Source organism: Heterocephalus glaber, unplaced genomic scaffold, assembly GCF_053883595.1.
Source record: "Heterocephalus glaber isolate CG9 unplaced genomic scaffold, H.glaber_assembly_v1.0 deba00000594, whole genome shotgun sequence".
Lineage (NCBI taxonomy): Eukaryota > Metazoa > Chordata > Mammalia > Rodentia > Bathyergidae > Heterocephalus > Heterocephalus glaber.
This window is the reverse complement of record NW_028258151.1, coordinates 17,282,744-17,310,733: the sequence shown is the minus strand read 5'-3', so window position 1 is coordinate 17,310,733 and position 27,990 is coordinate 17,282,744. Positions and strand designations below refer to the sequence as shown.

The following is a 27,990-nucleotide window of genomic DNA, read 5'->3' as shown; positions in this document are numbered from 1 at the left end:
TGTTGTTTACATTCTAAATTAATTTATGTTTATATTAGTAAATACTAGTGTTTAGTATATTAGTAAAACAAGTGTTGTCAATTTTACATCTAGAGAAAATATAATTTCAGTTAAGTCTTGTAGTGCTTGATGATTCTTGGACTTTCTGTAGTGAAATTTTCAGCTCAGACTTAGATTATAAAATTCTAATGTGGGGAAGGAATTGTTTTTGTAGCACAAGTATGTACAATTACATCTCAGTTAAAACGCAAAAATATTTTAGCAAATAGTCCCACTTAACAAAGTATACTCTCAATGAAGCTGAATTTATTAACTACTCTGAGATTCCTTTATTTGAATTTATTAGATTTGTAAGCTTTCTAAGTTTTTATATTACTTAGTCAAATTTAATTTTCAATTAAAATACCTCTTTTGTTAAATTGTTTTATCCATTTATGGGGCATCCAAAATGTCTTTTTTTTTTCCACATCACTGATCAAACCTATAGCACTGTTAGGTTGATACCCATTTTGCTCTTACTTGGATAGTGTCTTCATAAAATAGAGCACAAGAGTTTTCTGATAAAATTTTTAAAAGACTAGTCTATTTCACCTCAATCTAAAAAGCAGATCATACCAAACACGGTGATGCATACATACAGACCTAGCACTTGAGAGGCTGAGGCTGAGACAGGAGGATTGCCATGAATTTGAGGCCAGCCTGGGCAATATAGTGAGTTCAGGGCTATCCTGAACTACATAGGAAGACCCTGTCTCCAAAAAATCCCAAAAATAAAAACATAAAAAATAAAAAGCAGGGCCGGGGATTTAGCTCAGTGGTTTCGCGGCCTGCTGCGCAAGCGCAAGGACCCGAGTTTGATTCCTGGTACCAAAAAAAAAAAAAAAAAAAATTAAAAAAAATTAAAAAATAAAAAGCAGGTCATGTCCATGTCTGTGATAATTGATTCTGTGCTTAGACGTATAAAAAAATTTATAATCTAGAAGTTAATTTGTTAAATTGTCATAATGTGAATGAATCTTTTCATTAGATAATTTTTCCTTGACTGTTAAGCTATGAAAGTGGTTAAGATCTAAAAGTGCAGGAAACAAGTTAGCATATTTGGAGGTGCATGTTGGTGAGGACATCTGAAGTCACTTATTAGCTACATACAGCTGGTACACAGCTAGGGCTACAGGTGTTTACATAAAACACTGGGCTTCTACTGAAAACATAAGCAGAAAGATTCTTGTGTTTATCATGCAGTTTGGTTTCTTTTATTTAATCAAATTGCCGCTTCAGAGCATAATTTTTAATTGATGTCCTTTTGGCACCTTTAATGAAATCAGTCTTTTTAGCACTTTATATTTTTAGCACTACTTACATTCTGCAGCAAGTCTCATTCTGGTCTTTTGTGCATTTTGCATTTAAGCAGTACTTTTAAAATACTTGAATAATAGATTCTGAAATTGCGATATGACTGTTGTTTAATTCTCATGAAGCTTTGGTTCCTATTTCTAATTTAAGTAGGAGCCTTTTAAGTGCTCAGAATATGCTCTTCTAGTAGACTGAACCAGGAGTCAATTCTGTGCTGTAGAGCAGTGCTTCAATGATGAAGTTAAGAAATGTTCTCTGCCTGTGGTGTCCAGTGTGATTGTCACCAGCCACATGTGATTATTGAACACTTGAAATATAGCAAGTGTGACTGATGAACTGAATTTGAAATTTAATTTTAGTGAATTAAAACAGAAAGTCATGTGTAGTTGGTGATTACCATATTGGACAGCCCAGCTCTAAAATGTGCTGGGTTTAGTATATGAGCAATTTTGTAAAAACCAGTTGCAACCCAGCCTGTAACATGACAGTTAGCATTTCCCCTAAAAAAAGTTCACTATCAGCTAGTATTTCATCTTTTTGGAATTTTACCAGTGTGGGAGGTAGAGTCTCATAGTAGTATAATAGAAATGTCTGGAAATAAAATTTATTTAAACAGAATTCTATGTCCTTATTTTTAAGGGAAAGAAAAAGACTTGGGTAAATCAGGAAAATAAATAGAATAATCAAAGCTGCTGGAAATGGAGTCAGCTCTTACCAAACTAATAGAATGAAGTATGTTTTATAAACCATTCTAACTTTGGGGGCAATTACATTTAGCTACTCGGTTATCTTATATCAGGTAAATGTTTAAATTAGTTTCCATTTCCCTTCCTGAAGCCACATTTACTAATGAAAAGTGGAGACTATGCTTGCAAGCATCTGGTTAGAACAGGCAATGAGTGATTTTTCTAAGAGATAAGCATATGTCTAGCAATCTCACAATTGATTATTAAACTGAAAACCTTATTAAAAAATGAACTCATTTTTGTTGGAAAAAAGCTAAACCTTTGTATTATTAATAGCTAATTGAATGTTTAGTTCAAGCATGCTCTTTTGGTTGAAGCTTAAACTTAGTAAATTCATGAAACTTACCACTTCAAATTGAAAAATTTTTGATTCGCAAATTTTGCAAAGTCTACAAGGACATTTGTTGCTACCTAAGAGTTTCAAATATTAATGGCTGCTGTAGACGCTTGGTCATTGGGAATACTGTGACAACATGAGGAGCCAAATTCAGAGACTCTGAAATGGTGTGGTAGGAGAGAAAGAAAGTAGACTAAGATGTGAGCGAGGTTAAATAAAAGTTGAGCTTCTACAACAGTGTGCCATGGATTTTAGTATGAAGCAAATTCATTTTCAAAGGTTTTTAGCTCAGTTTTCAAATTTTTGTTAGTTATTCTTGGCATGGGAAGAATCAAATTGCTGATTTATGATCAACTTTTTCAAATGAATGTGGCCTGTCATGAAAGGAGATATTTATGGCCTACAGTGAGGCCTTTGTTCGTATCTTAAAATGCCAGAATTGATAGTAAATTGTTAGGATTTGCAGTAAGAGTGTGGTGGAACTAATATGGAGACCCATAATAAATCCCACTACTTCAATAAATATATGGGCTAAATATAATTAAATAAATCAACTTTTTTGCTTCCTTTCATTTTCACTGTACCTTCTGAGAAAGCACATACATTCTATACATGTATCTGTTTATACAGAAATAATTGGTGTCCCTCAAGCTATGTAAATGCCATTGTAGCCTCTAAGGTGGGCCACAATTCACTCTTTCCTTGAAAAATGTTAATTGAAGACTATTGCACATAATGATAGGCCTATGTATTTTCTCAGAATATTTTGCTGTTTTGCTTAATTATATGATAGACCAGTTTAGTATATCCCTACTTTTCCTTTCCTCCTCGTTTTAAACTTTGAACTTTTAACCTCTGACAGTCAAATATTAAGTAGAAGTACTTCAAGTGACTTGGTTTTAAATCTTCTCAATTTTATGATTTATTCCTTTTGGTGTTGTGAGATGTCTAATTTCCTTTATTTCCATAGTGAAAGTGAAATGACTGCTCTTTGGTGCAGTTCTCTAAGGGTTAAGTACCAGAAAGCCAAGGTAAAACCTTCTGCTTGGGTTCACACTCACAGTTTGTGTCCCACAAATAATCTGTCTCTTCCAGCCCTTAATTTTGTGAGATGAGACATAAGCAAACGCTCCAACTGTATCCCAGAAGTTTTGTTTAGGGGTTGTGTTAGTTCTAGGGCACTTAGGAAAAGTCCTGTGTTTAACAAGGACAGGAGCAAGTCCTTTTGAAAATATGAACAAAGCTCATAGCTATATAATCTGTAGGAAATTATTAAACATAAAAATGTTGGTTGGATCTTTATACTTGTTAATATAATTTAGTATCTGTTTTATATAAACTAGCTTTAAATTTAATAGGGAGGAGGCTATTTCATTCGTTGCAGGAATGATGAAAACCAAACTAAACTATAAAATTACTGTGAACTAAAGTAGGATAGTTTATTTGAAGTTTTGAAAATATTTCAGCTTTTGCTTTTATAGAAAGAGATTAATTGCTATAAGAGAGCTTGAAACTATAAAACTAGCTATAAATGTAACTTGATTTTTTTCCTTTCTAATACTGGGAAGGAACATGAGCTCTGCAACGTCCAGTAGCAGCCTTTTCAAAGAAGCAAGTTTGGCTGATTACAAATAACCAGTTTGCTTATTTATCATGAATTGTGGAAGACACAAATGTCAGTACGTATTTTTCATTCAATGTAATCTGTGCCAGTTGGCAGAAGTCTCAGAGGAGTGCTTTGTCCCTTCCTCTGTCAGAACAGTGACTCTGTGTTAAGCCAGATCCTTCTGTGCATGAATGGAGAGATTAGCCTCGCCGTTACCAACGGTCTCACAGGCATGAATGTTTATAACACACATCAAAGATCTCTCTTGAGTGTTGTCTGGAAAAATGTTTTTGTTTGTTTTTTGAGTAATAGAAGGCTAATATTAGTGCTTGTTTGAGTACTAACCATAATATACTTGAAGACATCAAGGCACAACGCAGATATGTATTTGTAATTCAAATGAGTGAAATTTGGGACACAGGCCTTATTGAATCCAGGAAACAAAATATCCTCTTCCCTATTTTCTCTTAACTCCAGTTTAATTAAAAGTTAAACCACAGTAAAATATAGAATGGTTCAAAGGTAGTTAATATTAAAATATTGTTTACTGAGAAATCACTTGCTTATTTTGTGAACTAAGGTCACACTCACTGCAAAATGAGGATTGTTGAGGCTTCTTGATAGAGAGCTGCCCCTCTAACTGAATACTATGAACTCTTTTTTCCCTCATTGCTCTGAGAGTCATTATGAGTTTACATTGTTTTGTTTGCTCTACTTTTAAAAAATCGCCCTGAGCTGGGCGTGGTAGTACACAGCTATAGTCCCAGCTCTCTGGGAGACTGAGGTAGGAGAATCACAAGTTCAAGCCCACCCAGGGCAATTTAGTGAGTCTCTCAGAATAAAAATGGATTGGGGATATAGTTCAGTGTGAAGGCTCTGGGTTCAATCCTAATACTGCTAAAAAAAAAAAAACCCCCCAAAAAGACCCTGTATTTTGAATACCACATAATTATATCTACTCTTAAGATATTCAAAACTTCCCTCTCAGAAGTAAAAATTTTTTATCTTCATTGTGTGTCCCCCTTTGGTTCTAACCTCGTGTTTCTTAGGTAATATCCCTCCCACCCACACACACTGTTGTTGCCAAATTACTGCCCACAGTCCATCCATACCTGCTTTGGTGCCTTCTTTTGATAACTAAATAAACCACAGACTACTATGTCTAATTTTGACATATTCAAACTGTCCTTGTCTTGCTGGTCTTAAACGTTTGGAATTTATAGCATGAAGCCAATGCAGATTTCTGCTCTCTGGAACAATGGCTTGACCGCAGCCACCCCGATCTGGGAAGGAATGTCTTGTGTTGGGTGGAGTGAAGGGTGATGGGGGTAATGTACCACTTTAGCTGTATGTGCATGTGTTCTCTGCTGCAGGCTTGTCCATGCGATCGTGCCTGGAGCACTCTGGTTTCCAGGTGACAGACACGATTCACGGTATAGTATGAGACCTCTGAAGTTGGAGCATTCTCTACAGCTTTAATTTCTTTCTTTTAGTTCTTGGATTCAAGAAATGCTTTTAAAAAAGAAAATTGTAATGCTTGTTAAGTAGCACCAGCTACAGTTTGTGCTGTGCTTAAAAAGAGGTACAGTGATTAAGATTTTAGAATGTTATATATAGATATATCACTTTTGGGGGGGGGGGGTTGGGCTTTTTGTCCAAGGCAAATCAGATTCCTTTCTTCTGTTTCCTCAGTAGAAAATGACAAACATTTAGTAATTTTAGAAATTTATGGGCCTCAACTTGAGAATTTAATTGAAATACTTAAGTTCTTCCTTCATTCCGCCTTAAGCATTAAGGAAACACCATGTGTATCTATCACTCTTTCAGTCAGAGTTAGCAATAAACTTTTTGTTTTGTGCTTGCCAGTTTGTGCATTTTTGCATTTCTTAGGATGCCCCGGTCCTCAGGAGTGCTGCTCTATAAGGCCTGGAAAAATGTTGCTAGCAGGACAACCCTCAAGTGCTTCTGTGGAATGTATTTTACCCTTGGAAGTCCCAGAAGTCTTGGGTCAGGGAGTTGTCTGGATCAGACATAAATTTTGAGAAGGTACTGAAATGAGCCTTCTTTACCTGAGTCTCCATTCACCAGCTATCAGCTTTTGTCACCTAGAGCCTTTTAGAGGTTCTAGTCTTCCATCCATGTTTGAATCATACTGTTTTGAAATTATTAATGTTCAAAAAGATCAAGTTGTTGTAGAATGCTCTTTGGGATGATGGAAGATTCTGTAGAGACTACAATAAAATATTAGAAGTCACTTGTGATTTAAGTGCTCATAAACTAATCACATAAGTTATTCTTTAAAATCATTGCAGGGCCGGGGATTTAGCTCAGTGGTTCTGTCGCCTGCCTCGCAAGTGCAAGGACCTGAGTTCGATCCCCAGTACCAAAAAAAACAAAAAACAAACAAACAAAGCAAATAAAATCATTGCATTGAGATCTCACATTTATATTTTTATAGAATACTGTAAAAAAACCCCACAGAAGCAATAAGTATAGAACTTTTTTTTCATAGAAATCAGGGAGAAGGAAGTTTAGGGACCATGATAGCACTAAGAAGAAAACATTTCAAAGAAGAGTCTCATGGCTGCTGTACAGCCTGTGGAGTCATGACTTGCACTTTTTTGCCCCACTTCACCTGAGATGGGACAGAGTTGCATCATCAGTAGAGACTTGGCAGGGTTAGGCCAGGGACTATGACAGGTGCCACCCCTTTGTTAAGAATCTTCTCTCCTAGAGAGTTGTGTGGTCAGATAACAGATATTAGAAGTCTTCAAAACCACAGACTAGGTCCACTGCCACTTCAGTAAGTAACAAAGCCCCTTCAGGACTAAACAAGCATTACACCTCTGGTGTTCAGAACAGTACAGTTCCTCCTGTTACTCTCAGCTCCAAAGACAATCTCAGGTCAGTGGGAGGTGAGTTCTTTTTTCCAAACCTGACTTTAGAAGCTCTGGAAATTGAGTCTGGCCAACAGTGGAATTACTCTTTCTTACTCATATACCCCAATTTGCTCTGTATTTCATAGAGTCTTTAAAAGAGAGACCATAGCTGAATGAGCTGTATAGTTCTTTTTTGATAAGGGAACGAGTAGTGGGAAGAAGAGAATATTGTAGAAGAGTGTTCTATGAAATACTTATTTGTATTACTTCAGTTCCACAATTACCATTATTTGTAACATATGTATTTTCTTATTATGGAATCGTCTGGAACTGCTAATGATTTCATTTCTTTTTTTTTTTTTGGTACCGGTGATCGAACTCAGGTCCTTGCACTTGCAAGGCAGGCGGTGGAACCACTGAGCTAAATCCCTGGCCCTGATTTCATTTCTTTAATAACATTCCCAGTTTGTTATGCTCTTGATGGTATCTCATTCTTTGGGGCTGAGTTAATAACTTTTCCCAGCCTGTCCCAAGAGCAGCTTATGCAGTAGTAGATCTTTAAAGACACTTTAAATGTTTCAAATAACTACCTGCCACTTCATGCCACTTTCTGTAGGCCATCTCTAGTAATTTATTTATATTCACACAGACACTAGGGAAAACTGATGTGCTAGTTTGTTTCATCTCACAAATGGGACTTTACTAAAGTAGTTGAGCCATAAACCTACTTCCCTCATTCTTAGAAGAATCTTAATATTGAGTACTGGCCAATCAGACCCCTAGCACTACAAAACAAAAACAGAAAATTGGCCAAAATGAAAATTTTTATTAAGATAATTTGATGATTAAATGTTTTTAAATGGTAAAATTATATAACACCAAATTTAATCAGCAACATCTTCTCATCTCAGGCCCTGAAGTTGTTTTACTACCTGTTAAGTTTCCTTTTCTTTTCTAGGCCTGAAATAGAACATTTTGAAAACCAGTGCCCTGTATCATGAACATTTACTACTTTGATAGTCTCATTGAAAATACAAAAATGAAATACAGAGCCTTAAAATATGATTTTATAAGAAAAGTAACATTTGAAGCCTTGTACCAAGTATATGTATTATAAAAGTAACATGCTTTTAAGCAATTTTTAAATTAGACACATTTAAAGTAAAAATGAAAATCCTTTATCTCTCATCTTCCTAGCTGACAGAATTTAGACTTTTAGAAATTTAGATTTTTAAATTTAAAAGTTCTTGGACAATCAAAATCTTTTAGCTTTTAAAATCTTTGGTAACTTTAAATCCAAAATATTAATTATACCTTTTTTATTATTGCTACTACTTTAGCCTGTTTTATTTCCTACATCACAGGCTAATAAATACATGACTGTAACAGATTGTCTGGAAAACCAAATCCAAAATAGGAAGTTAATTAAGTGAGAGGAAGCCCATGGCAGGATAGTTTTACCATGAAGAGGGATAAATTATAACATGGAATTCACCCATTTAAACTGTACAATTCAGTATTTTTCAGTATATGCAGAGTTGGGTGTCTTATGCATGTCTGAGACATTCTGATTTCTGAAGTTTTGAAATTTCAGTGTTTATTTGTAAAAAAAAATCTTTTTATTATGGAGAATGTCAGATAAATACAGAAGTAGACAGAAGACTGATGAACCCCAAGTATATTTGTTTTCCTCACCTGACCAGTCTTCTTTCGTCTTTCCCTCACCTCCTTCCTCAGTTATTTTGAAGCAAATTCCAGACATCAAATTATTTCTTACATAAATATTTCAGTCTGTATCTAGATAAGATGATCTTTTACAAATGATGACAATAATGTTCACATCAAAATAATTAGGGGTAGGCATGTAGCTCAGGGGTAGAACATGAACTTACATCCAGGAGACCCAGGGTTTAGTCCCCAGCACCTCCCCACAAATGAAATAATACTCTTAATATTAAAATAACTAGTGCTCATATTTCTAATAGGTTTATACTTGTAGAAAATAACTTTTATTAACTTGCAACTTAGAGGAAAGTTTGAAGTTATGCTAAATAATTTGTACAACTTTTTTTTTTTTTGGTACCGGGGATTGAACTCGGGACCTTGTGCTTGTGAGGCAGGCGGCGGAACCACTGAGCTAAATCCCCAGCCTGTACACACTATTTTAATTCCTGCCTCAAATAAATTTATATCCCTGAGTAAAATCCCAGGGACTACAAAATATACTTTATTTCCTATCTTCCTGGACAGAAAATATCTCTGACCTGTCTTTTGGCAAAGTGAATAGACCTCTACTCGACCTTCTTCTTACTTTCTCACGACAGTCTTTCTGGCTTGAGGCTTCCTGGTTGTACTCTTGTTTGCAGGCCTTAGGGAGCCTGGGCATTCTGTACTGAGGAAACAGAACGCAGGGCTGCATATTGCAGAAGTCCGTCTTGCCTTTGCAATGGTGCTCTTACGCTGTAAGTTACGCATTTATTTTGGGTGAAGGGGCGGGCGGGAGTGGGGAAATAATGGAATTTATGTTTGCTTTTAGTGCTAATGTGTTAGAGAGTGGCCTTGTAACTATAAGACAGTTTGTAATTTTGGGTTAAAATGATTTGCTTTTGAGAGCACCATTAGACAAGGAAAGGGACTTCTGTTAGCTAAATAACCCGTTAACTGTATCTCCCTAAGAAGATACAGTTAGAGCAATAACAGCATAGGAATAACCATAGTCATTTAGAATTTGGTGCAGGTCAAATCCCGTTACACATTTCAGTAGGATATCTAAATCCCTTATTTGTCTTAAAGCTTTTGGTACAATATATTAATATGTAATATATCAGATTACAGAACTATTTTTGCCCTTAACTTTCCTTGGGGGGAAAAAGCACAAGGACCTTTTAAGGGACATTTCAGCCCTATTCAGTGTCCTAATTAACACCTTACCCAGTTTTCTCACTGCTGGAAACAGGATGTGAATTTGCCTCAGGCCCCCACCGTACTAGGTTGCTCCTTGGGCTTGTTTGCTTTGTGCTTCACAGTACTGGAGCATTTGTTTACCAAGCAAGCATCAGGATTTGCTCGGGGCTCTGCGGGAAGACTAACATCACCAGAAGGAGACCTCCTGCTCATTGACCATTGAGGCGTAAGTCTAAGGTACATTCACTCATGAGAGTTTTGGAGTTAAGGAGTGGTAAAGCTTTATTACAGTGACTCACTTCTCCCTAGGGCTTATTACAGCATATATCAGCAAGTGTCTAGCATATTTTTGTAGTATTTTGATTTTTATAACTTTCATTGTAACGGGATTTAACCTGTAACATCTTTTCATCAGAAAAATGCAGATTACACAGATGAAAGTATCATGTATCCCCATTTGTACTTTCTGTACTTTGTACCAAATGTACTTAACTATATGTTACAGATATTACTGAATATGTGTCCGTGGAAACATTAGAAGCCTTTTGCAGATAGCTTTATGAATATGGATATTTGTTTATAGAGTATGACAATCATGTACTGTTTATATAAAACATGTATTAAAATGTCTGGAATGTTATTTTGGTGTATGATGGATGAGAGTGGTTGCTTTAAATCACGAGGTTTTTTGAATGCTGCTAGAGTAGCTGGTGTTGCTTAACATGGCATTTTTTCCCCTGTCCACACTTTCCACCCTTGGTACAGGTATTTTTGATAAGCTGTGGAATGGAAAGGTATGTTTTTCATGGGATGTTCAAGAGTCTCTTACCTTAAATTCTTTTAAAGAGGTTTCCTTTATGGGATTCCTCTTGGGTCTGGTTTAAGCAGACTTAGTTTACTTGTAACAAATAACATTTTTAGAGACAGTAGTTGAGTTTAAAATTTTGACATGACCCTTAAGTTTCTGACAACTTTTTCCCATTTATTAAAGATAGTATGAGAGTTTTTAAGTACTTGGGGAGGGGGGTTGCTTTGGAAATACACGATCTGTGCCATGAAGAAAGATGTAGGCTAAGAGGTACTTGTGGTATTTGGTAATCTAGTATGTTGTTACTACAGTTCTGGTTACCATTAATTTGCAATTTCATTGAGGAAAGTGGTATAAAAGTAACCCTTAATATATTAGTATATAAGATAATTTTAGGGACTTTATTAAAGTCACACAATTCTCTTTTTGCTGGAGGAACAATTCAGATTTGGCTCTGTCCAACTGAACTAGAAGGGTTAGTCCGAGAAGTGGCAGTTGCCTAGAGGCTGTGCCAGGTTTCCTGCCTGCACGTTGCTTTCTCCTCTGTCCACGTTCTGTGCTAACCATGGCCATCCACAGGCGTGTTGTTGCTCTTGTCCTTGCAGGTTGGCTTGAAAGAACCGTGTAGCTAAATTGGCGAGAGCCTCAGCCTGTGCTTGTCTTTAGAAGGCCCATTTGGAGGCCTGTACTCTAGTGACTTTCCTAACAGTGAAATTGTGAAAGTTACATGGGGACAGCTGTGAGACATGCAGCTATTTGGTCTCAACAGTGCATCCCTCTTCTTGTAAAGAGATGAAGCACTTTCTGAGGCCTTGGTACTAGTGCTGGAGGCTGCTGGTGCCTTTAGACTGTGCTGGTCACATGGTGGGCTGAAAAGCCCTTGTTAAGAATCTGTGATGTTCTGTAAACCCTGACTGTTCTGGTGGTTGCAAAGTTAGTGTCTGCTCATTGTTCTCCATCTCACCAGAAGTGTTTGCTTTTTCTCATTCATAGAGGTCCTGTAATAAGGAGGGATCCGAACAAGCTCAGAAAGAAAATGAATTTCAAGTAAGTAATTCAGCCCGTTCTGCACCTGCATGAGATGTAAACTGGTGTGAGCCGACCTCACTGCACTGCATTTTGGCAGTGCTTCTTGTTTTTCTTAGAAGCGTTTTTGGTATATTGGGAACTACCTCACTGAGATAGGCAGGCAGTGAGGATTCTCTGTATTCTCACTGCCTCATCTTTGACAACCACTTCTTTCTAGTTCTCATCTGTTGTCCATTTCCCTGGCTGTGCCGTAGACTTTATCCCCAGAAATTGTGCCCCCTCTTCCATGCTAGCTTTAAGAATCTATCACTTGCTGACCTCTCAGCCCACTTTGGCACATCTGCAGCTGCTTCTCGCTGGCTGCCATGAAGACCTGCTGTCCAAGCACTGCCACCCTCTCACTGTCCATCTGCCCTCTCCACTTGCTGTCTGTCCTGCTCAGCTGAGAACTCAGATCTACCATCCTGGACAGGCCTTTCCTTTCTCCTTCCACATGTTCTCAGCTTGTTTCTCCACTCACCTCCTGTCGTGCTCACCTTATGAACCCCTGACCCGCTGAGCCCAGCCACCTCTGTGCTTCCTCTGGGCTGCATCTGTAGCTAAACATTACTAGAAAAAAATTACATAGTTGGGAGGGCAAGTTTCATTTTGGGGCGAGCAGCCTCTGGTGGACACCATCCACTTCCTGGGAGCATTCTCCAGCGTGTTCATTTCCTGATGGAAGAAGTCTGTTTCAGACTTCTGTTCACTCTTCAGACTTCCCTGTCCCCACTCTTAGTGGGCAGTAGAACTTCATTCTTTTTTTTGGTACTGGGATTGAACTTGGGACCTTGCGCTTTCAAGGCAGGTGGCGGAACCACTGAGCTAAATCCCTGGCCCGCTTCATTCTTTTTTTAAAAATGTGATCCTGGGGATAGAACCCAGGGAGGCACACCTGCTAGACAAAAGACCTACTGCCATGCTACATTCCCAGCCCCAGGACCGCATTCTTTGATGGCTGCTTATCTTCCATCCCTCAGCTTTCCACTGCAAGCCCTCTTTGTCTGCACTGTCCTTTCCATGGTCCTTCCCTTTTGAAGGACATTCTTTTTTTTTGGTACCAGGATCGAACTTGGGTCCTTGGGCTTGCACAGCAGGTGGTGAAACCACTGAGCTAAATCCCTGGCCCTTGAAGGACATTCTTCCCTTGTATGCCCCACTTGGCTTTGCTTTCTTCGAGTCTGACTTCTTGTCATCTCCCTTCCTTCTCTAGGTGACAAAATGCTCTGCGTTTATGCCTTCTTTGTTCCCACACCATCTCTGCTCCCACTCCTGACACATTCTTTTTTTCTCTTTAAACATTTATTCTTTTCTTATCTTTTATTTTTATTGGCCAGGCTTTGGAGGTGGGTGCTGGGGATCCTGCTGCACACTAAACAAATGTTCTGCCACCAGCCCCCTGTAAGATTTCCTGAGACAGAATCAACTGTGTCTGCTTTCTTCCCAGTCTCCTTTTTCAGAAAAAAGTTTTGAAAGCACAGGAAAGTACAAAGGGAAATGTAGCAAACACATTTATTTCTACTATACAGAATTGCTTACTTAGTTTTGTCATATGGCTTGACTTCAATCTTTTTATATGAATTTATTTTTAACTTTATTTCAAACACATTTTAGACTTATGGAACAAATTGCAAAATAGTACAGAGAGTTCCCATGCACCCCTTACCCAGCTTCCCTAATGTTCTCATTTTCCATAACCACAGTGCAGTGACCAGAACTAGAACATTGACACTGGTACAGTAATAATAACTAAACCACAGACCTGATTAGAATTTCAAAGGACTCTTTCCACTGATGTTTTCTTTTATTCTCTCCCTGGCTTTAGCCAGGATCCCAACTTTGCATTTGGCAGTTTCTCCTTAGTCTTTTTCAGCCTAGAATGGGTCTTGTTGTGTCCTCTCTTGATACTTACGAAGCATGCTGGTCAGTTACAGTCGAGAGCGGCCCCAGTTTTGTCTGCTATTTCCCGCTGATTGGAATGAGGCTGTATGTTTGGCTAAAGTACTACAGACTTGCTATGTTTTCTCTAGAGGCTTATACTGTCAGAATTCTTAATTTCTTTTGAATAAATGACACTTTATAGATAAAACCCTATTTAAAATAGGCATGATGGCATAGACCTATAATCCCAGCACTGTGGGAGCCTGAGGCAGGAGAATTGCAAGTTTGAGCCCAGCCTGGGCAACTTAATGACTGTCTCAAAATTTAAAAAAAATTTTTAAAGGCCTGGGGATGCTTAGTGTGAAGACTTTAGATTCCATCTCCAGTATTGCCACCCCCCCAAAAGTCATTTTAATCCTTTGCTTTTATCCCCTGTTCAGTTCCTTCTACCTCTTTTGTTTATCCTTCACTTCCCATCTGACACCTGTCCTCATCACTTCTCTGAAACTATTCTTGTTTAGTCACCAAGAGTTTCCATATTGTCATATTCAGTGTCCTCTTTCTTTTCCTCCTGTTGGACTCTGGGCGGTGTCTGATACAGAATGCCTTAAGATGGCAGGTATTGCCGGGGATTTAGCTCAGTGGTTTCGCCGCCTGCTGTGCAAGCTCAAGGACCTGAGTTTGATACCCAGTACCAAAAAAAAAAAAAAAAAAAAAAAAGATGGCAGGTGTTTTACCTTCTCTTGCCTCTGGGAGGAAAAGGGGTCTTCTTTCTCTTTTTTTTTTTTTTTTTTAGTTTTTTGAGACAAGGTCTCCCTATTAGCCCAGGGTGGCCTTGAACTCCATGATCCTCCTGCTTTAAGCTCCCAGAGTGCTGGGATTACAGGTGTGTGCCACCAAGCCCAGTGTCCCTGGGTCCTCTTTCTACTGCCCATATTAAAGCCAGTGGTTCATCTGGTGGGTTGTAAACCTCTAGTGGAGTAAGATAGTTTTGTTCCTTTTTTTGGGGTACTGGAGATGGGTCCTTGTGCTTGTGAGGCAGGTGGCAGAATCACTAAGCTAAATCCCTGGCCCTCCTTTTTTTTTTTTTTTGAGATAGAATCTTACTGTGTATCCTCTTGCCTCAGCCTCCTAAGTAGCTGAGACTACAGGTGCACACCACTGCACCTGACTTGTTAATATTCTTAATGAAATACAATAGAATAATACTATGAGCCAGGTGTGGTAGCGCACACTTGTGATCTTGGCACTCTGGAATCTGAGGCAGGAGGATTGCAAGTTCAAATCCAGCTCGGGTGACTTAGCAAGACCCTGTCTCAAATAAAAAATTAAATTAAAAAAGGACTGGGGATGTAGCTCAGTGGGAAGGCCCTGGGTTAAATCCCCTATACTACAAAGAAACAAATATTAGGAAGCTTGCCTGGTCATGAGTATAAGTATTACTTTTTGTAACATCTGGTGTATGTGTGGATGGGTTGCTGTATAAATGCCTTTCTTATGATGACAACTGATTGGTTTGAAGCTGTTGCACTGAGTGTTAGGGATTCTTAGGTCTGGTGTTGGTTCTGTCTTCTGTTATTGGGAGAGCTTGCCACATGCAAGGTTTTAAACATACTCAACATTTTGAGACCCTTGGCGTTTCTTTACCCAGACCTTTCCTTAGACTCCAGCTTGCACTTCAGGCTGCTCCTTTTGTCTCCTTTCCCTTTGTCCCCTATTCCAGGTGCACTACCCCTTCCTGTACCTTGAATGCACCAAACTTATTCCTCATCAGGTTGCTCACAGATCCTGTTCACCCTTGGGTCTCAGGTGATAGCCATCCCATCCCATGGCAGTGAGGGACTGTCTGTAGTTGCATTCATTCACTTACTGTCTTGTTTCTCCAAGATAGGCAGTCTTGTGTTTTGTTTCCTTGATGCTTGGCAAAGTGCTAGGTACACACTAGAAGTCAAAGTGAATCATTATCTCTTCTGAAGAACTAGGACCAGCTGTAGTTACACGGCCTTGGGCTGACCCAGGCGTGGTGTGAAGGTGTAGACTAAGCCATATCTGTCCAGCCCTCCCTCGGCCTTGTTCACCTGCTCTCAGTGGGGAGCTTTGGAGACTCTGTGATCACAAAGAAACTATCAGGAGTTGATCATCCTTCCCAGCCTGTCTTACTTGTGCCTTTGATATTCTCATTCATTTTCTAGGTCTCCAGATCCTACCCTTTACACGGCACCCCCTTTTCTTCCTAAATACTGAGCTGTAGTGCTGCATAAGAACAAAGTTTTATTTTCAGTGTTCACAGTGAGAAGAGAATCAAAAGTTAAGTCTCCATGTACCTTCTTGGCACTGTTTCTAGGTGTGAACTGACTGCTTTGGAGAGGAGTCTGGACAATTTATTGATCCAAGTCCCGAAGGGACAGTGCTGCCCCATGTAAATAAGTCAATTCCAGGAACTTTCTGAGTGGACATGATATGCAAAATGCTGAACTACTAAAGTAATAAAGCAGGGCTTAACCCTGTATATAAAACTTGAAATACCAAACATTAAAGGATATTTTAGGTTAGATATATGTAGGTGTTATATACAGTGCCCTCCTTAATGCTCTTCATCTTTAGTCATTCTGTCATATAGAAAATTGGAAAATTTGCTTAAATTCTTACAAAATTCAGGATACCTAGATGAAGTAAATGCTAAATCTACCCTTTGGAAATTGTGCGAGAGTGAGTTACAGTTTCACGAGAGATTCTACACATGGCAAAGAGCTGTGAAGAGACACAATAACATATTGCCTAGGAGCTGAGAGTGCCATACTCTTTTGCAGTCTGTATGGTTCAGGAGGAGCTGTAGTCTCCAGAGTGCTAGTGTGTGCTGCTCTCCAAAGCAGGGCACGTATGTGGAAGCAGAGGACACCTCATAATCCCTCTTAGTGAGCTTCCCTGCAATTTCCCATGTTGGGCTTGAAGGGAGCTGGGGCCAGCCTGGGCACCTGTGCTTGAGGCTCAGGTGAGTGGTGGGAAACATTTCATCAACTATATGGAGATAATAGGTATTGTCATTGTTTAAGTGTTTAAAAGAATAAAAACTGATCAAATACTGCTCTAAAATTCATTAACTCGATCAAATCAGTGCTATATGTATACTATCAAAAACACATAAGGGCTGGGGATTTAGCTTAGTGGTTCTGCTGCCTGCCTCGCAAGCGCAAGGACCAGAGTTCGATCCCCGGTACCAAAAAAAAACCAAGCACATAACACAAATTAGTAAATAAAGATTGAGCCTCGGAAAATAATGGTTACACCATACTTGTGGGGATTATACAAGATGATGATTAGACTGTAATTGGGGGGGATTACTGACAAATACACTTGCCCCTAAAAAATGTAAAAGTAACTGAATTGTTTTTTAGTCTAATGTCTGATATCCCTTGGAAGTAACTTCTGTTCTTACTAAATCTAGCATTCTGTCATTGCCTGATGAGTTCTCCTCATAGTTTCTTAGTTTTTTTTGATAAATGTGAGTGTTTTAAAAAGTGTTTTTCTGGGATCATATCCCCTACAGAACATTTCTTAACGAGAGGTGCATTAGGGTCATCTGGAATATGTTTCAGAACACACCTGTAGGTGCCTTTCCTTAAATCCATCAACTTAGAAACTCAGGGTTAGGACCCAGAAATGTCTTTTGTGAAAGGTCCTCAAGAGATTCGGGGTACTTGGTTGAGAATGACTCTTTTTTTTTTTTTTCCCCACTCCGTCACTTGAACACATGGAAACTCATAAGCTATAGTTTACTGTTTAAAGACAAAAGACTAAGAAAGGATTTTAAATTGAGGCAAAAGGATGAATTTTGAAGGCAAAATGATTTTAGATCTCACATTAGTTATTAGGACTGAACATACAACATAGGAGCTTCCTAGAGATTTTAGCAGGAATACAAACATTAGAGGGGGAAAGGTTGGAAGTAAAAGCTGAAATTAGAAACCTGGAATGTTCATGCCAGGGTACTTTGGACCAAAAAGCTGTAGGCTCCAGACCTAAATCAGTAGTCGTCAAACATACTGGACCCACAAACCAATTTAATAGACAGGTCTTTGGATCATTCACTTTCACCAATTACTCTCAATCAAAATGTAGATCAGCCACACCAGAATGGCTGGGATTGTGGTCTTTGGTAAGTGACCAAAGGTGAAACTCACATCGATTGTAAAAGAAGCAGTGCAAGCACCAATAGATAGTTGTTCTATTTTTGGAACCAGTTGACCTAAAATAAACTTAAATTTTAAATCTCATCCATGTAATGTAATGCTTGCAAGCATGGATCCTGCAGATTATAAGATGTGTAATTTTTGAGCCTCTTATTTCATTTTTACAGTGGGGTGATGGTAATACCCACATCAGAGTATCAGTGAGGACTGGAAGAAACTGCTTGTGGGAAAGTGCTTCTGATGCTTCAGTAAACACCTTGTTTGTTGCCTTCTTTTTTAGGGAGCTGAGGCCATGGTTCTGGAAAGTGTTATGTTTGCCATTCTTGCAGAAAGGTCACTTGGGCCAAAACTCTATGGCATCTTTCCTCAAGGCCGACTGGAGCAGTTCATCCCGGTAAGATGTGTGTGTGAACTGTCAGTTGACATGAGCCACAGATAGAAGGTGGGTTCCTTGTCTCATTTTGACAAAAACCTGAAATGCTGTGGTATGAAATAATAAATGTGACCTGTGTTATTAAACTGGATCAGAAATAAAAAGTTTTTTGACTACATACCAGAACCTCTTTCCTGTAAAGATACAGTCATCCATATTAAAAGTATATGTGAGATTTACTATTACATTGTCCCCTAAACCTTCCCCTTTTCACTTTATTGTCCACCTCCGGGGTTTTCTTTATAGAACCTGATGCTGGAGGGCTGACAGGGTCCTGACTCAGCAATAGAGCACTTGCCTGGCATGCATAAGGCTGTAGGTTTGGTCCCCAGCACCTACATAGCACAAAAACAACCCCCTTTACAAACAAAAATAATGCCACAAATTAAAATCATAAAATGGGCAGGGAGTATAACCCAGTGGTAGAACCCTTGCTTGGTACACATAAAGCCCTGGGTTTAGTTCCCAACACTGCCAAAGAAAACCAAACCCAAGTAAACATCATTGCTGTAGCATCTGAGCTCCAGCCACACTAGCCACATCTCTGGCTGCAGAGATCCATCTTCTGGATCTGTCATCCTCCCTTTGTTTCTGCTTTCCTACATTTTTAGGGTCTCTCCTGCTCCTGTCCCCCTGAGATCTCGTTCAAATCCTGTTTCCAGACAATAAGGATTTTTTTTTCCTCTTTCCTTGTTGGCCTGAGGCATTTTTTAAAATATTGCAGTAATCCTTGCCATGGTGCTTTGTCTTCAGGTATATGAGGAAATCCGAAACAGCCCTTGTCTCAGTTGTCAATAGGCAAAATACTATAGAAAGTATCATGCCATTTTTATGAAGCCTAATAAAAATAAAGATTTTGGTTTTTGTAGTGCTGGGGATGAACCCAGGGCCTCTCACATGCCAGGCAAATATTCTACCACTGAGCAACCCCTAAAAGCACGTTTAAAAATTATCTTAAAACACATACACGTAGTTGGGTGTGTTGACACTCCCAGCACTAAGGAGGCTGAAACAGGAAGATTGTGAGTTTGAGGCCAGTTTAGGCTACAGAGCAAGCAGGATCCTGTCTCAAAAAGAAGAGAAAAATCATGCATGTGTGCTGAAAGTTCTGTGTAATCAATTCTGTTCTAGTTCTTAAGTTCTGTGCCCTTTTGATAGATTGCTTACTGCACAGTGAAGAATTTTTAAATTCCATTAAAATACTGAGTTGAACCAACATTTAACTATTTTGACTCAAAACAGACAATTTCACTTGATTCCGCCTAATACGATACCATATTTCTGAGTTTCCTCTTGACCAGTTGCTGTCTTTCCAAGGGCGTGGGAGAACAAGTGACCTTTAAGAATGGTAAATAGGGGGCTGGGGATTTAGCTCAGTGGTTCCAGTGCCTGCCTTGCAAGTGCAAGGTCCCAAGTTCGATCCCTGGCACCAAAAAAATAAAATAAAACAAAAAAGAATGGTAAATAGTCTCCATTTCCCTTTCTCTGTGCTGGCAAAGGAGCTTGGCATCCTGAGATTTGTTCATTTTTCATGTTAGCTTAAATGTTTCACATTGTGAAACAAATAAGTCATGTGCTGCATAATATTTTTGTGAACATTGGGAACTGCATGTATGACAGTGATCCTGTAAAGTCATGATGGAGCTGCTGTCCAGCGGCATCATAGCCATTGTAACATCAGTACTGGGCTGTACTCACCCATTTGTAGTGGTGCTGACATAAATCTACTATGCCGCCAGTTGTAGAAGTATGGCACATACAGCTGTGTATAATACATAATACTTGATAATGTCTGCTGAGAGAAGCAGCACATATGGGAGCTGGAAGGGCCTCATTGACCACAGGCTTCTGAGAATGCACTGTGAAAGAGTCAGAACAAGTTTTGCCTGGGGCTGCATTGGGGCTGTGGTTGTCTCCTTGTCCAGTGTGGCCCTGTGCCAGGCTAGGTGCTGGGAACACTGAGGACTATTGAACATCATACCTTCCCTGCTGAGTGGCAGAGCAGGGCCTCTAGCTGAGGGAGGCGCTAGGGATTGAGCTGTGGTGCAGACAGGGCTGCTAGCTTGGGTCCAGTGGACAGACTGTAACTTTATAGAGGGTGGAATCATAGCTCATAGGAGAGGACTTTTTAGTTCATTAAAATTTAAAGACAACTTTCTCACGATTGAGAAGGATTTCAAATGCAGCCGACCCTGGGAGGAGGCCTGCTTTTTGCCAGGCAGTTGCTGAGTCACTGTTTGTGGAAACACTGTCAATTTTTTTTTTTTTTTTTGGTACTGGGGATTGAACTCAGGACCATGTGCTTGCGAGGCAGGCAGCAGCACCGCTGAGCTACATCTGCGGCCCAACACTGTCAATTTTTAGGGGAACTTTGTGCATTGCTAAGATTGACGTGCCCTACAGAAACTGGCTTCTTAGGATGGTGTGATCTCACACTTGCTAGGTTACCTGGTTAAATGTCCATTTTAAATTTTTTTAAATTTCAGAGCAGACGATTAGACACTGAAGAATTAAGTTTGCCAGACATTTCTGCAGAAATAGCTGAGAAAATGGCCACATTTCATGGTATGAAAATGCCGTTCAATAAGGAACCCAAATGGCTTTTTGGAACAATGGAAAAGTAAGTGGTCAGTGTGAGATGCCTGCAGGGCGGGGGAGGCCCTCCCCTGGTTCGCTGGTGGTTCTGGTGTTTACCTCCTGAATAAGTCTTTCTTGTGTAAATGCATGAAACAATCAGATTTTGGACCAAGAAGAAAGCCTTGTATGCAGAAATGGGGGTGGGGGCCCTCTTAGAGTGCTGTGGTTCCCAGCTGCTTCCCTTCCCTCCTGGAGAGAGGAGCATCCTTGTCCTGTGACTGTGCAGGTAGGTGTCAGGTGTGTAACTGAGGCCTCAGAATGCACCTTGGTGAACTGAGCAGTGGTCCTTTGCCCTCCCTTGTTTAAATAGATACCTAAATCAAGTGCTGAAAATTAAGTTTAATGAAGAATCCAGAGTTAAACGGCTCCAGAAGTTCCTCAGTTACAACCTGCCTTCTGAACTAGAGAAGCTGAGGTGAGTGTTTGCTTCTGTTTCTTGACTGAGTGGGCACATCTCTCCAGAGATGTAAATATCCTTAGTCACTAAAATCATCTGTAAACACTGAGTGAGCTTACCCAAAGCCTGGGACCTCACGCTGGTTTTGTGGGATGGTTAAAGAGGTGAGCTTTGTCATCTTGTATGTTCCATGTATGTTGTCACTTCACCTCTTGGTTTAGGAACATTGCACAGAGGAGGCAGGCTCTTAGAGGGGTTGTCTGGTGTGTAGGGCAAGACAGTTTATGGTGCATTAGCACAAGCTGGGGACTGAAAATGGATGAGATGTGGTGAATCCTAACCTTCGGGTAGCAGCATTTTGTGACTGATCTCTGAATGGAGGCCACTGTGGTGTCCTCAGGGTGTGGCTGAGGACAGGCTACTTGCATACGTATTGACCAGCACTTACACCTTCAGTTACTCGGGTATTTCAGTGTCTGCTGTGCTGGACAATGTGTTGATGTGAGCAAGACATTTTATTAGGACAGAAAACTGATATCAGATTGTGATACATGCTGTGAAGGGAACATAGATGAAAGCAGACCCACAAAGACAGATCTGCTTTAGATCTGTGGACAGAGAAGGGCTCTCTGATGAGGGAGCATGCAAGGTCAGGAAAGTAAGGGCCAGGATGGGTGCTCCAGAGAAGAACAGTGTGTACAAAGATCCTGCTGCAGGAAAGAACTTCAAGTACGGAGAGGCTTGTGTGGGTTTCTGCTTTGCACTGCAGCAGAGCTATTACCACATAATGACATGGTTTTCAGAAATCACATGAAAACTACACAAGGCTCTGTGTTGCATTGAAGCACTAATACAGTGCTGGTCATGCTGACAGTGGGACAGTTGCATCTGACTTTAAAGTGTGATAGCTACAAGTAAAACCTTTCTTCCTTTTTCAGATTATTGCTTGAATCTACTCTGTCTCCAGTTGTATTTTGTCATAATGACTGTCAAGAAGGTAAGAATTGCCACATGCTAAAGATGGGATTCAAGTGTATTTCCAAGTATGGGTGATAAATGCCAGACTCAAGAGTGTTAGATACATTGGATTATGATGCACCCAGTCAGCTATTGTGTAATTTTTGAAAAGAGTGAGATAAACTGGGTGCCTTGAGGCATGCTTAATCCTAGCTGCTTGGGTGGTGATGCAGGAGGGTCACAAATTCAAGCCCTCCCTGGTCAGTTTTGTGAGATGCCATCTCAAAAAAAATAAGGGCTGGTGGTGTACTTCAGTGGTAGAATACTTGCCTTACAGCTACACAGGGCCCTACATTCAATCTAGTATCACAAATTTTTTAAAAATGACACTTCTACATATATCGATAGAAAAATCTCCAGGATATGTTAACAGAAAAAAGGAAGTTTTAGAAAAACACATAGAGTATTATTCTGTTTCTACTAAAATAAAATAATTTACATGTGGAAAATCTGAGATAATGTTCACTAAACCAGGGAGTTGGGACAAAGGACTTAAACTTTCTAAGTCATATGTTACTAATTGTGTTTAGCTCCCTTCCTTAAGCAGAAGCAATAAAAGACCAAGATCAGCTCCCTTTGTCACAAGGGCCCTTCCCTTCTACACTGAGCAGCACAAGGGAGCTTAACCCACTTCCTCTGTTAACACCAGTGTGTATGCTGTTAATGATTCGGGGTTGCTCTGCTTTAGAAAATTATGCCGTATGTTCCTTACTGACACAAAATGTTACCCAGTATGGTTTCCAACTTGACAGTTTCATCAGAGTCCTCCCTAATTGTGCACCTCCTACTGAGGCCACCAACATTGGCTAGTCATGACAGCTATGATAGCTGTGGTCCCACCTCAGGCTCTTCTTGGCTGGGCTCAGCGTGTGTGTGTGTTTATGTGTTTATGTATTCCATTAAAATTTTTTTATTAGTACATGTTTGCCATATCTTATGATCATATTCATCATAGGGAATTTATTATTTTTATTTTTATTGATTGATTGATTGGTACCAGGGATCGAACTCGGGACCTTGCGCTTGTGAGGCAGACGCCGGAACCACTGAGCTAAATCCCAGGCCCTGGGAATTTACAATATATCTCAATTCTTTTTTCCCCATTCCCCTTGCCTCCCTTCAACCGTTCATCCTCTCCCCATTTACAAAAGCTTTGTTTCCATTCATTTGTCTTAATACCTTTTCCCTTTCTTGTCTCCCCCTCCTGCCTCCCCTGTTCCCCTTCCCATTTGAACGTGTTCTTCCTGCTTCCCAATATCTATCCTCCTTGTTTGGTTTTTGAGATAGTGTTTCACTGTGTTGCTCAGACTGCTCTTGAGCCAAAGTGTTCCTCCTGCCTCAGCCTTCCAAGTACCTGATATTACAGACATGTACCACTGTACTAGCTCTCTATTTCTGTTATATTTTTTGTTGAGGTGTATTGCCCTGGCTGGCTCCCAAACCCATGAGCCCAAGTGATCTTCCTATCTGACCAATTTGCTTTTAGTTCCAGAATAGTCCCTCATGAAGACTTGTCATCGATAAGCCCTTAGTTTAAGCCCAACTGCCTTACACAAATTAGCTGACTCTTGCAAAAATTGCTTTGGGTGTTAGCCATACCCTTACGGTAGTGATGGGATGATAAATAGCATAGACATCACCAGAGACAGATGAGAAAGAGGTCAGGTGCCTTAGTGGTGGCAAAATGTGGAAGGGACAGAGATGGGAGTTGTCCATTCATTTTGTTCTGCTGCTTTTGAGTATCTGTCTCTAGTTTTTTCATTGCTGTTGGAAACAGGAAAAATATGCTGCAAAGCCTAGAAACTTAACCTTCCATCAGAAACTCTGGGAAGGATAGAGCCAAACAGGCTCCCTCCCTGGTGCCCACCTGCCCACCCTATGGTGCCAAGATGCATCATAGTATGTGGGGATCTTAGGAACATGGGCCTGAAGTGCCAGGCTGCTGACCAATCCATCACATGCCCAGAATTCAGCAGTATGATGAAACATCATCATAGTGATGGTGCTGTGGCCTCCTTGGGAGGGAACACCAGACCAAGCAGAGCAGTGGGGCACTGTTACAGCTGAGCTTGGCCCTGGCATCCCCACCAGGGAGGACATCATGACAGCTTTCCTGCTGGTATACCCAGCTATCCCTGCTACCAGCTGAACCCCAAGGCTGCTGAAGGGAAGGGGCCAGTAAGGAGGGGTTTGAGAGCCAAGGAAGCTCCACTGTGCCCTTGTGCCCTGTGGGAAACATTTGGGAAGCACTCTTCATACAGTGAATGAGAGGTCAGGCATTGTTCCACAGTGAATTGGGGCTCCCAAGAGGACCAGGGCCATGGGCAGATGGGTTGGGAATCTCCCTGCCAGAGGCCAACCCCTGTGTACCACATCCCTGTTCTGGGCCCCTGGTATCTGTGGGACTGAATGCCAAAGTCAGACAAGGGCCCCAGCAGAGCCAGAGCCACTCTGGCTTTACCCTCTGAGGACTTGAGCCTTCTGTTGTAAAACATAGTCTTGTCACCCAAACTTTCTTTCAGGTAATGTCTTATTGCTGGAAGGCCAAGAGAATTCTGAAAAACAGAAACTGATGCTAATTGACTTTGAGTACAGCAGTTATAATTACAGGTAATATGTTATAGTCAAAGACTTACCTTTCAGTACTATTTTATTCCGATATATTTATGAAACAATTACAGGAGAAAAAAATAGTGAAAACAGTATGCTGTGTTGAAAGCATCCTCCCCTGGAAGAGAAGGCATCTGTCCAGGGAAGCCACAGCACAGGCCTCCTTTATTCCTAGCTGGCTGTGTAGTCAGGAGCCGCAGTGTCATTCACATCCAATATTGGCACTTTATTTGAGCTGTCAGAATCTCTTTCTTTCTTTCTTTCTTTCTTTCTTTCTTTCTTTCTTTCTTTCTTTCTTTCTGTACTGGGGATCGAACTCGGGACCTTGCGCTTGTGAGGCAGGCGGTGGAACCACTGAGCTAAATTCCCAGGCCCCAGAGTCCTTTTCTTTCCATAAGTACCGATTACGTGAGATACATTGCGCTTGAGAAGCAGTTTAGGTGGCCTCTTTATAGCTTCAGTCAGCTGTGATTCTGATAATCTCCTAATTGTGTCTCCCTGTCACCAAAGCTGCCACACCCCTGTGCACTCAGGAAGCCCAATGGTTCTGGCCTGACTTTTCTTCCTGGTCAGGGAGCTAGCAGGCCCTGTGTGCTAGCAGCCCCCACAGTGTTCTTCATGCTTTGTACTGTCTTTTCTCTTTCAGAGGATTTGACATTGGGAATCACTTCTGTGAATGGATGTATGATTATACCTATGAAAAGTACCCTTTCTTCAGAGCAAATAGTCAGAAGTATCCCACCAGGAAACAGCAGGTAGGAGATCAGTTTGTTTTTTTAATACTGGGGATTGAACTCAGGTCCTTGTGCTTGTGAGGCAGGTGTGGTGAGCTAAATTCCAGGCCCAGATTAGGTTTTTTTGTGGGTACTGGGGATTGAGCTTGGGTCCTTGTGCTTGTGCAGCAGGTGGTGAAACCACTGAGCTAAATCCCTGGCCCCCAGATTAGTTTTTAATAGACTTGACAAGTTAGTTCTATACACAGATCAATTTTAGCCAGACAGAATTACATGGGGGTTCTTTGTTTTTGCAGTACTGGGGATTGAACCTAGGGCTTTGTGCATGCTAGCCAACCACTTTACCTCTGAGCTATGCCCTCAGCTCTTTGCATGTGGCCTTGCTGAGGGCTAGAATTTGTACCTCCTCTCTTCTGGCCACATTTTAAAGCTGATTGAGATGAACTTGAACATGTTGAAAACAAGGCAGCCAGGATTCCAGGAGATGGTAGGGTGAGAAAAGGTGGGACTGCTCAGCCTGGGGAAAGGAGCATGGTCTCAGTCTTTGGGTGTTTAGTTTGTTGCATGTGGGAGAGAAATTAGACTTGCAAAGCAGGAATGCCAAAACAGAGGTCAGAACTGTCAGACTTGGAAGGGGAGACTGTTGGTCTGAGCACATTGCATTTCAGTGAAAGCTAGAGCTTTATAACCTCCTGCACAGCAACATGTAAATTTTTGGAACTTCCTTTCTCGTTATAGTTTCTGAAAAGTTCTAAAGATGAGTGTGGGGCTTTATCACATAACCTTACTGCATCTGTTGAAGTAATCTCATGTTTTTCTTTGGTCTCTTATGAAATATTTTTAAATGTTTAACCATTCTGGAGTTCTGAGATAAGCTGTGTTTGAATGGATTGTGTTATTTTGTAATGCTGTGTAGGCTACTGTTTTCCCTCCAAATTAAAGTGTAACTTTCCCAGTTTGCCAGCATAAATGTGTAAACAGTTAGAAAATCTCAGGGTGGGAAGGCACTTTGCCTTGTGTAGTCCAGCATCCACTAAGAAAATGCCTGCAGTGAACACCAGGCCTCCCCAGAGCTGCAACTGCATGTTTGTGGCAGCCCTGTGTGGAATGGTGGCCAGTGTGGCAAAAAGTTTGATGTCAACCAGCCCTGCTTTGAGATCAGACAGTGAAAAACATGTGTAGATTTGATTAGGAAAAAATGATCCTACCCAAGTCACATTCTCCAGAAGTACTGGTAATAGCAAGCATGCCACACCCAGACCAGTATGACTTCTACTGTGTGAACCAAGCTAGCAGGACACAGTGATTATCACTATGGGGAGCAGCCGGGCCTCGGCTCTTGCATATAACAGCCAGGATGTGTCACAGGTTTTCTCTGAGACTGAAGAGTAGTCTAGTCTCACAGAGGTGTGTTTTTTGTGGCACCTATTGATAGTGTGCGCTTTAAACCATCATTGATCCTAACACAGTTACTTCTTTTTTAAGCTCCACTTCATTTCCAGTTACTTGGCAACATTCCAAAATGACTTTGGAAACCTCAGTAGTGAAGAAAAATCCACTATAGAAGAAGAAATGTTGCTTGAAGTCAATAGGTAACTTTTTTCCTTTTTCAGTTTACAAAGGTAACATACTGCTTTATGAACTATTTTGACTTTTTCCTCAACAGCTCTCAAAACAACCCTAAAACATCAGATTCTGCCACGTTCTAGGTCACAGTTTATTCGTGCTTCTCTTTAGTGGGTTGTTCTATTGTTGGGGTCGTTTGTGACACAGTTTGGGTACCTTTGAGCTGCCTTTTCTGCTCCCCCATCACGTCTTCTCTTCAAGGTCCTTAGAGTGTTTACTCATCTCGCTGAGCTGGCTGCCCCCAGCCTGCCCTTAAGCTTTAGTGGCACAGAGTCCCCCCCTCTTCTTTCTTGAATGGGTGGAAATAGAAAAACATAGTGGAAGAAAACCCACAGAAAGAACAACGCTAAGGGACTAGGTGGACCACAAGGGACCACGAGGACCTGGAGGAGGGCTGGCAAGGCTGCTAAAAGCAGAACTTTATCCCAGGACACTGTTTGAAGAGGAACTCGGACTCCTGGTGACAGGAGCTGGAGATAGTGGTGCACGTGCTCCTTTTTGGGTGAAGCGAGGATGGGATTTGAAAAGCCTGCCACTCAGGGAATGGCCTCCCTCCAAACTCCTCCAAAAGGGAGTGGGTTTTCAGGAGCTGCGACTTGGTTGCTGAGGGTGTGCATTCACACTTGCAAGAAAGATTGATTCTTTCTCTCCCAGCATGGCTACCGTGGACTCCACCCGTGTCCTGAGAATGTCATTGTGTGTGGCTTGCCATTGTGCTCACACCTGTAAGTCTACTTGCCCCTGGCCAGAGGTGGGAAGAGGTT

General features: G+C 40.7%; 1 protein-coding gene across 3 annotated transcripts in view; it reads left to right on the top strand.

Annotated features, from left to right (window-relative positions):
- Positions 1-27,990, top strand: part of Chka (choline kinase alpha) — a 62,250-nt gene that overhangs the window by 28,636 nt on the left and 5,624 nt on the right. The window contains exons 3-11 of one of the 3 annotated variants that reach the window (XM_087205395.1): positions 11,627-11,680; positions 18,053-18,166; positions 20,692-20,825; positions 21,153-21,257; positions 22,178-22,236; positions 24,779-24,866; positions 25,513-25,621; positions 27,086-27,192; positions 27,881-27,951. In XM_087205395.1, the coding sequence (XP_087061521.1) occupies positions 11,627-11,680; positions 18,053-18,166; positions 20,692-20,825; positions 21,153-21,257; positions 22,178-22,236; positions 24,779-24,866; positions 25,513-25,621; positions 27,086-27,192; positions 27,881-27,951 (841 nt within the window). Of the gene's footprint in view, positions 1-10,590; positions 10,620-11,626; positions 11,681-18,052; positions 18,167-20,691; positions 20,826-21,152; positions 21,258-22,177; positions 22,237-24,778; positions 24,867-25,512; positions 25,622-27,085; positions 27,193-27,880; positions 27,952-27,990 lie in introns of all 3 variants that reach the window. The other 2 variants (XM_087205396.1, XM_004852196.3) reach the window with 2 other exon arrangements.